This window comes from Hippocampus guttulatus, chromosome 10 (genome assembly GCF_054856545.1).
Source record: "Hippocampus guttulatus isolate MCC_2025c chromosome 10, RoL_Hgut_1.0, whole genome shotgun sequence".
Classification (NCBI taxonomy): domain Eukaryota; kingdom Metazoa; phylum Chordata; class Actinopteri; order Syngnathiformes; family Syngnathidae; genus Hippocampus; species Hippocampus guttulatus.
In genome coordinates this window covers 15,098,070-15,111,479 of record NC_141270.1, presented here as the reverse complement: position 1 = coordinate 15,111,479, position 13,410 = coordinate 15,098,070, and the positions used below count along the sequence as shown (strand labels likewise).

The following is a 13,410-nucleotide window of genomic DNA, read 5'->3' as shown; positions in this document are numbered from 1 at the left end:
TGTGCACAAATCCAGCCAGGAAAAGTACAAAAGAACAGAGTCAATATTAAAGCGCAGAGTGCAACATGTGACACATAGTGTGTATTTCATTTTGATGCAGCTCAACCCAGAAATGTAGTGACATTTACATGTTACTGACTGTATAATCTAACACAAACATCAGAACATATAACTGCTTTTTTTTCTTAAAGCCCACCCCTAGCAATCCCCATACCTACCTGAAAAGATTTCTTAATGTAATTCCATTTTACATGCATTGCGTGCCCACCATGCTATTTGCTGTATTTTCTCCTCCCGTCCTTAAATTGCACACTAAAGGAAGACACACGCAGCATCCACAGGTGCCCAACGAGTAGCGACTATATTGTACTGTATATGCACTAGTAGATACCATTTGTATAATCCATAATTACAGTTGATATATGATGGTTTCAATCTGAGTAAATTGCTTTTAAGTGCGCTGAAACACATACCAAATATCAAAAGAGCATTCCCACTTGAACTATAACGACAATGATGGGAACCTACCTGTCATAAACGTACGGATCCGTCAGCGCTTTAGGTCACCAGTACGCGCAGTTCGAACAGTATATTGCGTGTCGGTGGAAACAAATGATCACAAGTGCAGACTGGTCCACTTTGTTCAAAGACGGTGGTTTTCTGGAAGAAGGCGGCTCGTTAACTTTACTCGTCTCACAAGAGTGTCCGCGGTGCTCCGCTTTCTGCTTGTGCTTCAGAGAGTGTGGCGTCCCCCTGCTGCACACACGGGCACTTTATTCTCTCTCCCCAAATTATTAAATAAATGGGGGCGGAGTGGCTCGGTTCCGACGTCGTGGTAACTAACAAAGTGGCCGCTGGATGACGCACTTTAAAAGTGTGAACTGCGGACGGTGGAAATCAGGTGATTGAGCGTCTGAACAATGCAAGTTTTGTTTTGTTTGTTTTTTTTAACATGATTTAAGGAAGAAAAAAAAGGTAATATACCATCACAATTGGATTCGTACAGGTGACATATATGGGACACGTATGAGAAATGTTTTATTTGATATCAAATACTTGGCTGTTTGACTCAAACATTTTACAGAGGCGCGGGCGCCTGAAAAATCATCCATCCATCCATCCATCCATCCATCCATCCATCCATCCATCCATCCATTTTCTAATCCAGTTGCCCTCATGAGGGCCATGGGTGTGCTGGAGCCTATCCCAGCTGTTTTCGGGCAGTAGTCGGGGGGCACCCTGAACTGGTTGCTAGCCAATCGCAGGGCACACATAGACGAACAACTATCCACGCTCACAATCACACTTAGAGACAATTTTGAGTTTTCCATTAACCTGCCATGCATGGTTTTGGAATGCGGGAGGAAACCGGAGTACCCGGAGAAAATCCATACAGGCACAGGGAGAACATGCAAAACTCCACACAGCAAGGCCGGAGCCGGAATCGAACCCTGCACCTCTGCACTGTGAGGCCGTGCGCTAACCAGATGCCCATGGAGCCACCGTCAAAATGATTGATTTTAAAATATTTTTGAATAAATCCTTTACAAGATAATCAAATTTTACACTAATAAGTTATGTTAGTATTAATGTATTGGAAGTGCAGTAACGTGGTTGGAAATCAATGCTTATGCTAGAGTTTTTGATACCCGTGTTTCCTGCTATGCCAACTCATCAAGAGCAAATTTAGCTACATAATTTGAAAAAAAATGTATTGTTTCCTTTTTCTGACACCCAATATAGTATATTTCTTCGAGTATATGAAACGATAGATTTGTGTACAGTGTCAAAACCAGGCTTGGACACAGAACACGGATGCTGGGCTCAAAGTAAAAGGAGAGTTTTATTTGAGGATCAGCGACTGAAAATTCATAATAGGCAAGGCTGTGGAAACAAGGCAAGGACTGGTCAGATTTGTGGTGAGAGGCTGGAGTGCATGCATAAGGATGAAACACACTGGCAAAGGAAAAAGGAAGACAAAGACAATTTAAACACAAGGTAAGGGGCAACGGGTAGAAACAATCAGGGCGGGACTGACAATCAGACTGACATAGGAGGAAAAGCAAGTGACTGGAAATGAGAGAAGAGTCCTTCTTTCAAAATAAAAGAGAAAGTGACCAGACAAACACAAACAGCCTTAAATGCGGTGTGACAAAAAAGTACGCTATCTTCTTGGCACTCTTCCCTCCACTGTCAGGAAATAATAATGTTGCTAACATTTAGACCACTGTTGTCAAGTTTGATAGTCTTTTTTTTGGAAAAAAGGTTGCTTTCTGTCAGCCGAGTTTTGATTCAAGTTGTAAAGACCACCCTATTACCTTTGTTGGTTGAAAATAGAAATCATTATCTTGGCATCAGATGTTGGTTGTGACCCAAAAACTTTGAACACAGATCAGCATAGACACATCAGTGCTCTCTGTTGTTTCACATTCCCCGAGGTTGAATGTCAATCTTCATTGTCATTATATTTCAGCCCCATTAACTATTGATCATCTGCACTTCAACATTTAATCCCAGCAAAATGGCCCATATGGTTCTCCAGTGGTCAATTCAAGGTTGGGACAGAGCATGGGGGACACAGAGTAACTACGCTCCAATACACAAGCAGCCTGTTAGCAATACACTACTTTGGTATATACACTTCTGTGCAAACTACTTTTTTTTATTGCACCCTTCTGAATATTTACAAGGATTATATTCTGCTCTCCGCCTTTCTCACCTGGGATTTGCAAGTATATTTACTAACGACAGTCTCCATCCAAAATAGTACCAAAAAAAATAATAAAACCCTTTGCTTTGGCAGTGTCTTGACCTATATAAAAACATCGTTTTCATTAATCGGTCAATTGCATGTTTAGGTCTTTGGGCAAATTATTACATTACCGGTATCTCCCCAGGCTCTCTGTGAATAAAATTGGGGGGGGGGGGGGGAACTGTAACTGAAAAAAACTGTATTTAAAGAAGGATTAGATACTAAATATTTCTTTCAAATAAGGCATAGTGTGGTCTTCATTTTAATACAATAAAAAATGAATGTGATTTAAAAGAGTAAACAATACATGAATCTTTCAACTTGTTAAATGATTTGCGTCAAGTAAAATAATTATTCATATTCCTCGAATGAAAACCACCCCTTTTTATTCATAAAAAGTCACATTTATTCCAAATCCATATCATTAATATCAAGCATTACAAAACTGCAGTGCTTCATCATCAAGAATGCATGAAAAAAAAAAAAGTACCGTATTACAATTCCTGTGCTGCAACAGTTTCTGACATGGTTAATCAGTTGTGATGGAGATTGAACAAAAAACAAGCAGAAACAATAAATGAGTTGTTTGGACCAGTCCTGCTCTACAGGATTATTGTGCAGAGTGAAATCCACTAGAATCCAGTGTGGTTTTAGAATAATCCCATCAGAACTGCAGCAGTGCCACGCTACTACAGAACACCCAAGCCTGTTAGCCCTGATGAGAGCCTACAGTGAAGGAACATAGAGAAGTATGGCAGGAGAAAAAATGAAGCGATCCTTGTTAATTACACTAAACACAACCACTTTTATTGTACACAACAACCCATTTTCCCCGCTTGCTGCCTACAGAAATTTAATTCGCTATCAAAAACAGGTCTAGGAGGGAACACAGAAAGTAAACATTGCATATTAAGAAACAAATCTCCTGGAGTAAGTCTTCATATAAAGCTCTGGGACACAAAGCCATAAGAAAAGTATTCTTTTTCCTGGGTTCAAAGCAAGCCTGAGTTCGCACATAGCATACTATGCAATTGAGTTAACACACACCTCTGTCGCCTATTAAAAATATGCTTTCCCGATTATTGGAATGCAAGTGCTTCACTGGGAAATCTTGCATATAGTACTTGTGCCAGCCGTTGACACATTGACCATCATTTTGTAATCTGGTATCCAATTAGAGAGACATGTCCAAGATTACTCAATATGGAGCAAACTTCTGTCGCTCAGACTTTTTGATGCCAGAGGTTGGTATTTTTGCTGTGTAAGGGGCTAAACTCTGTGTCAGGCTGGTAGCAGCTGCTGGGTGGACAGCCAGAACGGGTAGTGTTTTCATGCCAAGCAGGCTGGAAACAGGGACGGCATAGTGGGGATTTTGGAGGGCCTGTAATGTGGAGGGAGAGTGGATGTTAATGTTGGTGGGGGCTGGGGTGGTGGCCGCCAGGACGGCGAGAGAGGTAGCAGCATTGGAGGCGGTGGAAGCAGACTGAGCGTAGCTCATGTTGAGATCAACTGGGTTCGCAGCGGCGGCAGCCTGCATGGTGTATTTAGCCATCTCTAAACTGCACGCCGTGTGAGGTTAAGAGAAGACAATGGAACGTGAAGGGACGAAATGTGGGTAAGACAACAGAAAAGAGAAGGGGGGAGAGAGGAGAAAACATGAGAGTCAGAGTAGCAACGTGTTAAAAAAGCAGAGACAATCAGGATATATATATTTTTTTTGATGTAGTCAAGAGACTGGAGCAGTTAGCTGCAACAAAACCAAGCGCTCCTTGACCACAATTATTCCACCCTCACAAAAACGCTTGGTTGGCTGTTATGTCAGAGTGCACTGTGCAGCCCTGCTATAAATGGTGGCTGTGCATCGTCTTACCTGGCGCTGATGAGGTACTGGGCCACGCTAATGCTTGCCGGTGAGCCTGTGATCGTGACTTGGCGCACGGCTGAGCCATCAGTGGCACTGGCAATTTTGATGTGAGCTCCCGAGACCTGGCGAATTTCATTGATCTTGCTGCCTTGTCTTCCAATTATGCAGCCAATAAACTAGAAGAGCAGTAGAGTGAAATAATGTAAATAGCAAATGAGCTCATGTTTCTCCCCTTTGCAGAAATAGTATCGCAGGGGAACAACTACAAACAAATAAATAAATAAACAAATGTGGTGGGTTCCCACTTATTAACGCATACTGTGGGAACATATTACAGCTCACTCTTAGGGATTATGAAATTTGTGACCTCTTGCCATACCTTCGCAAATCAACACAAGCTAGTTGTAGTGCATTGAAGTTTTGAGGGGGTGGCACATGTGTATCCGTCTATTTGTCAATGAGCAGGCTACTGCTGGCCGAATGATGCTATTATGTTGGCTCTATTGATACCAAAGGAGGATTAAACAAAATCTTTGTACCTGCAACTTTATCCAAACCCATTCCTACTTAATGGGTTCTTCCTTGTCCCATTTGCCACTGATCTACAAATTATGGAGAAATAACTTTTGTACGGTCCTGCAAATTTAGCTCAACATTATCTCTCTTCGCTTTGACCAAATTATCTTGAAACAGACATGCTTATCATAAGCAATCCACACTAACATTGAACAATAAAGTATTGAAAGCTGAAATGAATGAAAGACAAAGCGAATGCAGTTCATATTACTGGTGTCCAAACACTCCTTATCAAATCTAGCCACCAGACAGTGCAAATGAAATATGCAGCATCCATATCATTGGTGTGGATTTGAAGTACTGCCACAACACAAAACAACGAAAAACTTACATCATTAGGTATCGCCAGCTCCTGTGAACTTGTGGGGGCAGACACATCCAATCCTGTAAAGTAGGACACAGAACGCTAACAACTGCACTAATGGCTTCCACTTTTATGACATAACAAGTTGACCTACTTTCAGTAGTTATTAATTTTGATAACATGGGACTAACAAAAAGAAACTTTCTATCCACATGTGTACCATACATTTGATACCGGCACCTATTTAACTTAGATTTCAGCCACATATATCACACGGCTATAGTTCAAATGCTTTAATGTCATGCACAGCATGGCTAGCCTCTTTGACAGCCGTACTCTCTATGTGGTGCAGACTCAGTTAGTTGTGGCAGAATGCATGAAAATGTGGGTTGATGATGTCAAGGACAGCCCGAGCCAAGATTATGTTAGATTTTGAGGGGAGATGTTGCTGGATGGGAGGGATGGGGGTCAAGAGTTTGGGATTTGTTTCAGACGGCGAAATGGGGCTCGTTCAGAGGATTGGGAAATCGTGATAAATGGTGAAATATTGACAAATTTGTATGTACGGCTGTCATTTTCACATTTCCTTCTTTTATAATTTGGAAAAATAGTGTATGCGTCAGTGACTTTATTATTTTATTAGAGCTTCTGCAGACATGTGGGAGAATTGTATAATTCTACAGTTGCCTGAACAGTTTAAGGAAATTGCGCTTACTGTTCCACCATCAGTGTGCCCCCACTGCACAGATGAAGGTCCATAAAGGAAGAATTGTGGTTTAGATGAATTTGTGAACCCTAATTGAAACTCCATCGAAAACCTTTGGGGGAGGCATAGCTTGTGAGGCAGCAGACCTTCTTGACCAATGTTAATGACCTCTGACCTCAAAGATTAATAGAAAATGTTCACATTTATTTTTCCCTCCAGCTTGATTTTCCCAATTCTTGTGTCTATACAGTCTACATGCTATCCACAGACTAACCCACTTTGCGGGTATCATATTTTGTTTTGATCACTTGTGCTTGGCGAGATGTGGCCACTAACAATTGACCTGAGAGAATGGAGGCAACCCTGATGTTCTCTCACGTGACAGGGCTGTTTGATGTTGTGATTGGAAGAGGAGTGACGACAGAGGGATTGATGGTCTTCCCCGGGGAGCCGTGGGTACGTACCAGGGAAGGTAGGGTTGCTCTGCCCAAGGGAAGGGAGGGGGATATGCTGCATAGCCAACTGGTGAAGCTTGGTCAACTGCAGGGTAGGAAGGAAGTTAGAGCTAACCAATCAAAGTGGATTATTTTAGAGGAGTTGACAGCTACAATACAGAGTCAATCTGAAGTTCACAAACATCACAGATGGTGTCAGTGAGAAGATACATTTCCTTCAGAAAGCATGCTGGATTCTCATGGAAGTAGTCTGCAAATACAGTCACATCTCTGGCTACAAAACTACAACTTGATCATGAAGGGACTAGCTTTAAACTTTGATCTCAATCAGAGCATGCTGCTAATTTGTGTTAGTGTTAGTAATGTTGACAAATCAGAGTTTCATTGATGCTTGGGACGGTTGAGAAAGGAGATCGGTGGGACTGGTGGGAGTGGGCAGAGTTGGACAGAAAGGGGAGAAGTCAGTCATTTAAAGGAACACACTTACATCTTGATGAGCAAACGCATATTGCCCTGGAAGTGCAAATGCCTGGATGGTGTAAAGAGAAGAAATGTGATAACATGTTATGTGACATGTGAGCCTCAAGAGTAAAGTCAGGCATTTGGGCGCTTGATTGAAAATCCATCCCTTCACTTTTTCCATGGCCCATGATTGTAATGGCTTTGATGGAATTGTATCAATATGTCACACCAATGGTTTTACCCCATTTTTACTACGCCAGGAATTCAATAACAGATGTCCGATAAATCAGAGCAGCCTGGGCCAAATCTAGGACAGTGGCATGCCAGTTAATGGAAGAAAATCTGCTTGACTAACTATATTGTTTATGTTTCACACTGCTTAATAATGTAAACGGGTATCCTTTATACCCACATTCATTGTTTAGCCATGTTGGGTTTTTTTTTTTTACAATGCATGTGATCCACATCTACCATTTTCATGCATTGAAAATGCAGCTCAAACTCATTGTCCACACGTTGCAACATTTCATGCACGGCAGACTTATTAGTATGTATACCGCATGCACAGCACGACCGACTGTTCATTTCTCTAAATCTGTTGTGCTGCCGAGTTGAGGTTGCTAGAGCAAATATGTATATATGGATACAGAGGTGCAAAAGTCCTCACTTTCACTTTCACTTTCTCATCCACTGACTGGCAACGATGTGCTGATCGGCTCAAACCTAAGGGGTTTGATCATGGCCGCTTCTGTCGACTTTTGTGCGTAAAAATCCTCTTCCTCGAATTGCAAAACATTACCCGTCATCGAATATACTGTGTTGTGTCGTGCATGGAAATTGTACACAATCTCCATGGTGCCGCATTGCTGTTTTGCGACTAAAGTGTCACTTGCGTTGGCTAGAGCAACTACACCCATAATACCTCAAGCTTCCAGTAGCTTCCGAAGCACTTGGGATGAGAAATTAAAACCTATTATTTAAATCAAATTGTTGTTGACAAAGGCACATTTGCTCCTAGAAAAAGACATCTAGTTTCATGTTTGTTCTTATAAATATGCCCTGTGTTCATTCACTTAACAAGATACGTCCATGAAAATTTAAGCAATTAAGGTTGAGGAAACCCTGCCTGCCCTCAAAAGCAACATTTTCAAGTCTTCTCTTTTTACAAAAAGGCAAAAGTGTCGATGGAAACTTACTTGCTGTTGTGCTAATACTGCATGGGCACCAGCAGGTATGGCCTTTGGACGGTAGGGAATAGTTGCTCCTTTTGGAGGAGACTTGAGACAAAATTAGGAGAACCAGGAAAAAAAAAGAATATTTTATATACAGAACTTTCACTAAGACTGATGCATTTTACATCACATATATCCCTCGCTGAATCTTTTAATAGCCATCTAATCGGTTGAGAAGGGTACATGGACCTTGCATGCCACAGATTAAATAAACGCTTCATTTACAAGACTTCATTTTTCCAGCATGAGGATAATCGTGCCCTTGCCAATGGGTTGGTAAGAGAGATAAATTAATGATCCCAACTCCTTCACTCCGAAAATACAAATTATGCTGTGACATAGGTAAAACGGAGATAATGCTTCATGATATTCTGCAATAATAACCCATCTAATTTGGAGCACTTTCATGAATGCAAAGGTGAGTTGATTTAAAGCTTATTAAGTAGCTAATTAATTCTGTGCTCCTACTGAAATGATCACTTTAGAAATAATGGCATCATGCTTGAAAGCTTCCCTTTGTAAAAACTGCACCGAAGCATTGGGCCATTTGGCTCACAGAGGAAAATGAATATGCATATATGGTAAAATAAAAAGATCACAACATAACCACTAGTGAAAGTGTAGACACGTTTGAAATATATTGTAATGGGTGGTATAATGTAAGGGGTTGTTCCGGTGACTGCACGTCGTTGTATATGACCCACAGTGAGGCTCAACTCGAAACTCAATGCAAAGCGATTTCCACAACACTGAACAAATAAACAAATGTAGCACTGTTGCATGTCCAAAAAAAAAAAAAAGTCACGAAGAGCGGTTTGACCGTCCATACCTCCAGCATGATGGAGCAGATGTGTCGCACACACTGAGTGATGGCCTGTGGAGTGCCAGAGATTGTGACAGCCCTCTCGGTCGAATCCGGCAGCATGTCTCCTGCCACCTGAACCTGAGCCCCTGTGGTCTTGACATCACCAGACAACAGAGCAAAATGGCTATTTATTGCCAGAAAGAGCACTCCATCACCCAAAATTGAAATGCAGTCTCAGACACCTGCAGCTTTATCCTGATAAGATTCGGACATGCAAAGAGCGCCTGCAGGCCAAATAGAAACGTGTGCACCAATATTTAAAGAGGTGCACATAAATAATCTCCATTTAAAATGGGGTTTCAGCCTCTGCACAAGCTTAGTCATTCAGATTCTCATATGCAGTTCCAGCAGGCTTGATTGAAATGTTTGATATTGGAGGACCCTTGATTCCAGAACATCAGGTCAAAGGTGGCCTCTTCCCATTCATATGCAGACAAACAACTTCCAGAGAGAAAATTGCAGAAACACCAGGCCACCTACCTCTCGGATCTCTTTGATCTTAGATCCTCCTTTTCCAATCAGTGAACCGCACTGGCTCCCTGGGAAAACCAAGCGAAGCGTCACAGGCGGATTGCTGGTTGCATTGCTGTTTGTCATTGCAGCCGTTATATCCTGAGGAGAAGATCCGCAAGGTCAATATCAACACTAGCTTTAAATTGGGAATAGAAGGATGCCGGCAATACTGACCTCCTCAAACTTGTGCGCAATCATGGAGAAAGCTCTGAAGATTCCCTCTGTGGGTCCTGTGATGGTCACTATCCTCTCGGGAGACGATCCCTCTGATATGTTGATGCGAGCGCCACTCTGAGAAAAAAAACCCCAACATTTCCCTGTAATGCTGTAATTTCCCCATTGCGGGACAAATAAAGGATATCTTATCTTATCTTATCTTAAAACATCCAATCTAATTCCTATGCTGTGCCATGCAGAGACCTGTGAGAAGATGCTAAGTTACACATGGTTTGCTTCTTACCTCCTCTCTCATTTTCTTCACTGTTTCCCCTTTCTGGAAGCAAATAAAGGGGATAAACATCTTAAAGATGGCAGTGACGCATCAAAGGATGTTTTGTTTTAAAATGAGCCTACCTTTCCAATTATACTGCCAACTTCCTGTAATGACAGGAAACCATAAATAACAGCAGTAACAAGCTACAAAAAAAATGGACTACAACAATACCACAGTGATTTTGTTCCTCTGTTCCACATTAGTCAATTACCTTTCCATGCATCAATAGCCTCAGTGTCAGTGTAACATTCAGGCTTCCATCTGAGGCCATTTCTTCCCTCTCAGACATGCCCTGTGTTTTCACACTTTCTATGTAAATACTCTGCAAATGAACGAAAATAGTTTAGGCAAGAGATATATTCCAGTACATAATACAGTTGATGGAGAGATGATGCGGACGTCGCTTTCCCTGCTAAACTGGCTTTGCAGTGCAGTTACTGCTGCCGGTGGAAATGTATCACATCCAATTTGCCACTTTGAGAAAATACCGTCCGACCGATAACTATGTAAAAGCAATGGCTTTCATAACAAAATCCTCGGCTGTATCATCAATCTATCAATCTCCAGGAGAAATAAAACTGCTTTATGTCTGTAAAGATGTTCAGAACCTCATCAAGGGACTGAGTGTGGACAGGTGAGGTTTTTCTCCTGATCTTGTCGTTGTGAGTGCGGGTGAGATAAGCCTATCACGAGGTGCAATCTTCACATGGGACCAAGTCTTTGGTTCCGGCTTAACGCGAGATGTGTGACTCCCTTCAATATGATAAGACACAAAGGACGCCACTGTGGAGAGCCGACAATCAAGTCATATGTGTGTGATGGTCTCCAATGTACTGACCCACAATTTCAGTTTGGAAGACACTGTGAATCAAATCTTTGTTGTCTATTCAGAACAAATGAAGAATGTTTGAAGGCATTCAGTGTCAGAAGAGGGGCTTCTCGCAAATAACACACAAAGAGAAAGAAGTTGTTTTTTTTACCAGATTGGATTACTTTTAGTATTAAGAAAGTTTTATTTCTTTATTGATAGAAAGAGGACCATGACGTGTTCTTGGTGTGTGCAGACCTCTCCTGCGGTTAATGCTATAGTTGACCCGGAGCAGACAACAGCACTTTTTGCGTAAAATGTTTCCTTCTCTGTAGCAGTATAATCAACATCAATGAAGAGAATTTTCTTTCTCTTTGTATTTCAGTGAGACTTTTGGGGGTTCATTCCATGAAGCCTCATCCAGACTGATTCCCCCGAGACCTCACAGAGTTAAAAAAAAAGGGAAGGGATTGTGGCTACATGCTATTGGTGCATACCCATGAGCTGTTATTTGTTAATCCAGATTCATGTGGTCCTACCGCAGGATTTTGTATACACAATTCCATTTGTAATACATGACCATTGACCCGCCCGCAGATCCCTGTTTGGATACTTACATAAAGCAATGAATGGCAAACTCCTTGCTTCCATTCCAAACCTTGAAGGAAACAAAAAAAGAGAGAGGCGACTGTACCTTAATCTTGGTGCAATTACCAGAATAAAAGAGTTGATGATGGTTTGATAATGAGTTGTTGGCTTTTCACAGTCCTCTGAATTGTCCTACCGTGTTCCTGCGTTGATACTGACAAAATTATCAAAACCTAAGAATATCTTTGAGGTTGTTTTGCTGGCAACAATGAGGCTTCTTCTCCCCTCTGTGTTTTATTACAAAATTACGGTGGCAACATCAAATAAACAGCAACATCTCTTCCTAATCCTATAGGCCAGGATTTGTTTAGTTAATGCTAAGACCCTTTTGACCCATTTCTGTCACCTCTAGTATGTCAGCGACCACTCAAGACTTCCGAACAAAACATTGGCTCACAATGGCATCCACAGTGTATGCAATATGATCAACACAATTAAAACAACCGATTAGTTATTCAGGCAGGTGAGGAAAAAAAAAAACGACATAGATCGATTGATGGCTTTTGAAAATTGTAATGAGGAGGTAATTTTTTTTTTCATGGCATAAAAGAATGATTCATTTATATGCTCAAGTGTTTTTTGGAGTAACACAAAACAATGCTTAGCACAAGTTGATGTTCGAGCAATTATTAGAAAGGAGACAACTGCTGAATAATATCTTGCATCAATGTGTAAGGTATTGATAAAATCCGGTTCAAATAACTTTAACGCACCTAACTGAAGACAAACAGCCATCTTAATCCATTTCGCTTCACTAATTGAAGTCAGGAGTTAAACATAGGTACAAAGATGCTCATTGTTTCATTGCCAACATTACAGTTGTCTGCAACACTGCTGGCTGTCCAAAGTCAACGGCGAACACCCTACATCTTGTAATTATATCTCTGGATGGAGGCCTAATGCAACACGGAAAATTACAAAAATGTACTGACCTTATATGCCAACCATTCACTCGTCTCCTTTAAATTGGACAGCTCCTAATGGAGTAACCCCTTAGTTTGTTGTCCGTATTCCGTGTTTACGTCCTTTGTTGTCACTTATCCACAGAATGGACAGATGGCTCCCTGTGCCTTTAGACTGGCTGGAGCGGAGGTTGGCTTTGCTATTAGTCCCTCAGCTTAGCCCAAGATAAGCCCCTACACAGGGCAAGTGAACCCACATCTCTTGCCTAATTCTCTCCGTCCCTGCCACCAAAGAGGCGTTCCTCCACACGTCGATCCACAGGCTGAAAAGGCCTAAGGGCAGGGCAAAGAGTCTCTTCTGCTGGCCACTGTCCAAGCCACAGATAGCAGTGACTACGGTAAGGGCCACCACCAAAAAAGGGCCTTTTGTTCAACATAAAAACACTAGCAAAAAAAGACAGACTTGGGAAGATGCAGTTAACCGATATTGCTTGTGAGTAAATTTTTAATGGTTGAAAAAATAAATAAATGAATAAATCGATTCGTTGTGCTTGGAGCCCGACTAATTGAGGGCTGAAAAGGACAATGTGGTGTTGAAGGTATTTAGTGATGTTAAGCACAATGTCCTCATGGGGTACTTCCCCCCTCTCTCTGCCGTGCCCTCCCCCACACCAAGCCCCTCTGCCCTGGAAATTAGGCCATACGCAATACAATACAGCCCTTCTGCACAGAAAAATGTATTCAGCTGAGCTTCAAAATTGTGAGGGAAGTGAATCAGTGAAGCATAAGTGGCATATTTAATTACTATTCACTGTGTTGCACGGAAACAA

The 13,410-nt window shown here is 41.6% G+C and overlaps 2 protein-coding genes across 7 annotated transcripts in view; both read right to left on the bottom strand.

Annotated features, from left to right (window-relative positions):
• vwc2 (von Willebrand factor C domain containing 2) overlaps positions 1-745 on the bottom strand; it is a 35,954-nt gene extending 35,209 nt beyond the window's left edge. For all 3 annotated transcript variants that reach the window (XM_086122856.1, XM_086122857.1, XM_086122858.1), the window contains exon 1: positions 529-745. The gene's annotated coding sequence lies outside the window, so the exon portion shown is untranslated. The remainder of the gene's footprint in view (positions 1-528) is intronic.
• A 2,389-nt stretch (positions 746-3,134) lies between these two features.
• LOC147199410 (poly(rC)-binding protein 3) lies at positions 3,135-13,129 on the bottom strand. Of its 4 annotated transcripts, XM_086122239.1 has the most exons (15): positions 12,611-13,119; positions 11,648-11,688; positions 10,434-10,544; positions 10,303-10,326; positions 10,190-10,222; positions 9,904-10,020; positions 9,697-9,828; positions 9,181-9,309; positions 8,316-8,396; positions 8,042-8,068; positions 7,145-7,186; positions 6,667-6,742; positions 5,524-5,576; positions 4,623-4,792; positions 3,135-4,311 (listed from the first exon to the last, which is right to left on the bottom strand). In XM_086122239.1, exons 3-15 carry the CDS (start codon positions 10,509-10,511, stop codon positions 3,951-3,953), a joined length of 1,323 nt encoding a protein of 440 aa, XP_085978365.1. In that variant the 5' UTR covers positions 10,512-10,544; positions 11,648-11,688; positions 12,611-13,119; the 3' UTR covers positions 3,135-3,950. The 4 variants fall into 4 exon arrangements, with proteins under 4 accessions (XP_085978365.1, XP_085978364.1, XP_085978362.1 ...); XM_086122238.1 differs by lacking the exon at positions 8,042-8,068 and having other exon boundaries at positions 3,135-3,478; positions 12,611-13,129; XM_086122236.1 differs by lacking the exon at positions 8,042-8,068 and having other exon boundaries at positions 12,611-13,114.
• Positions 13,130-13,410: the final 281 nt, after the last annotated feature.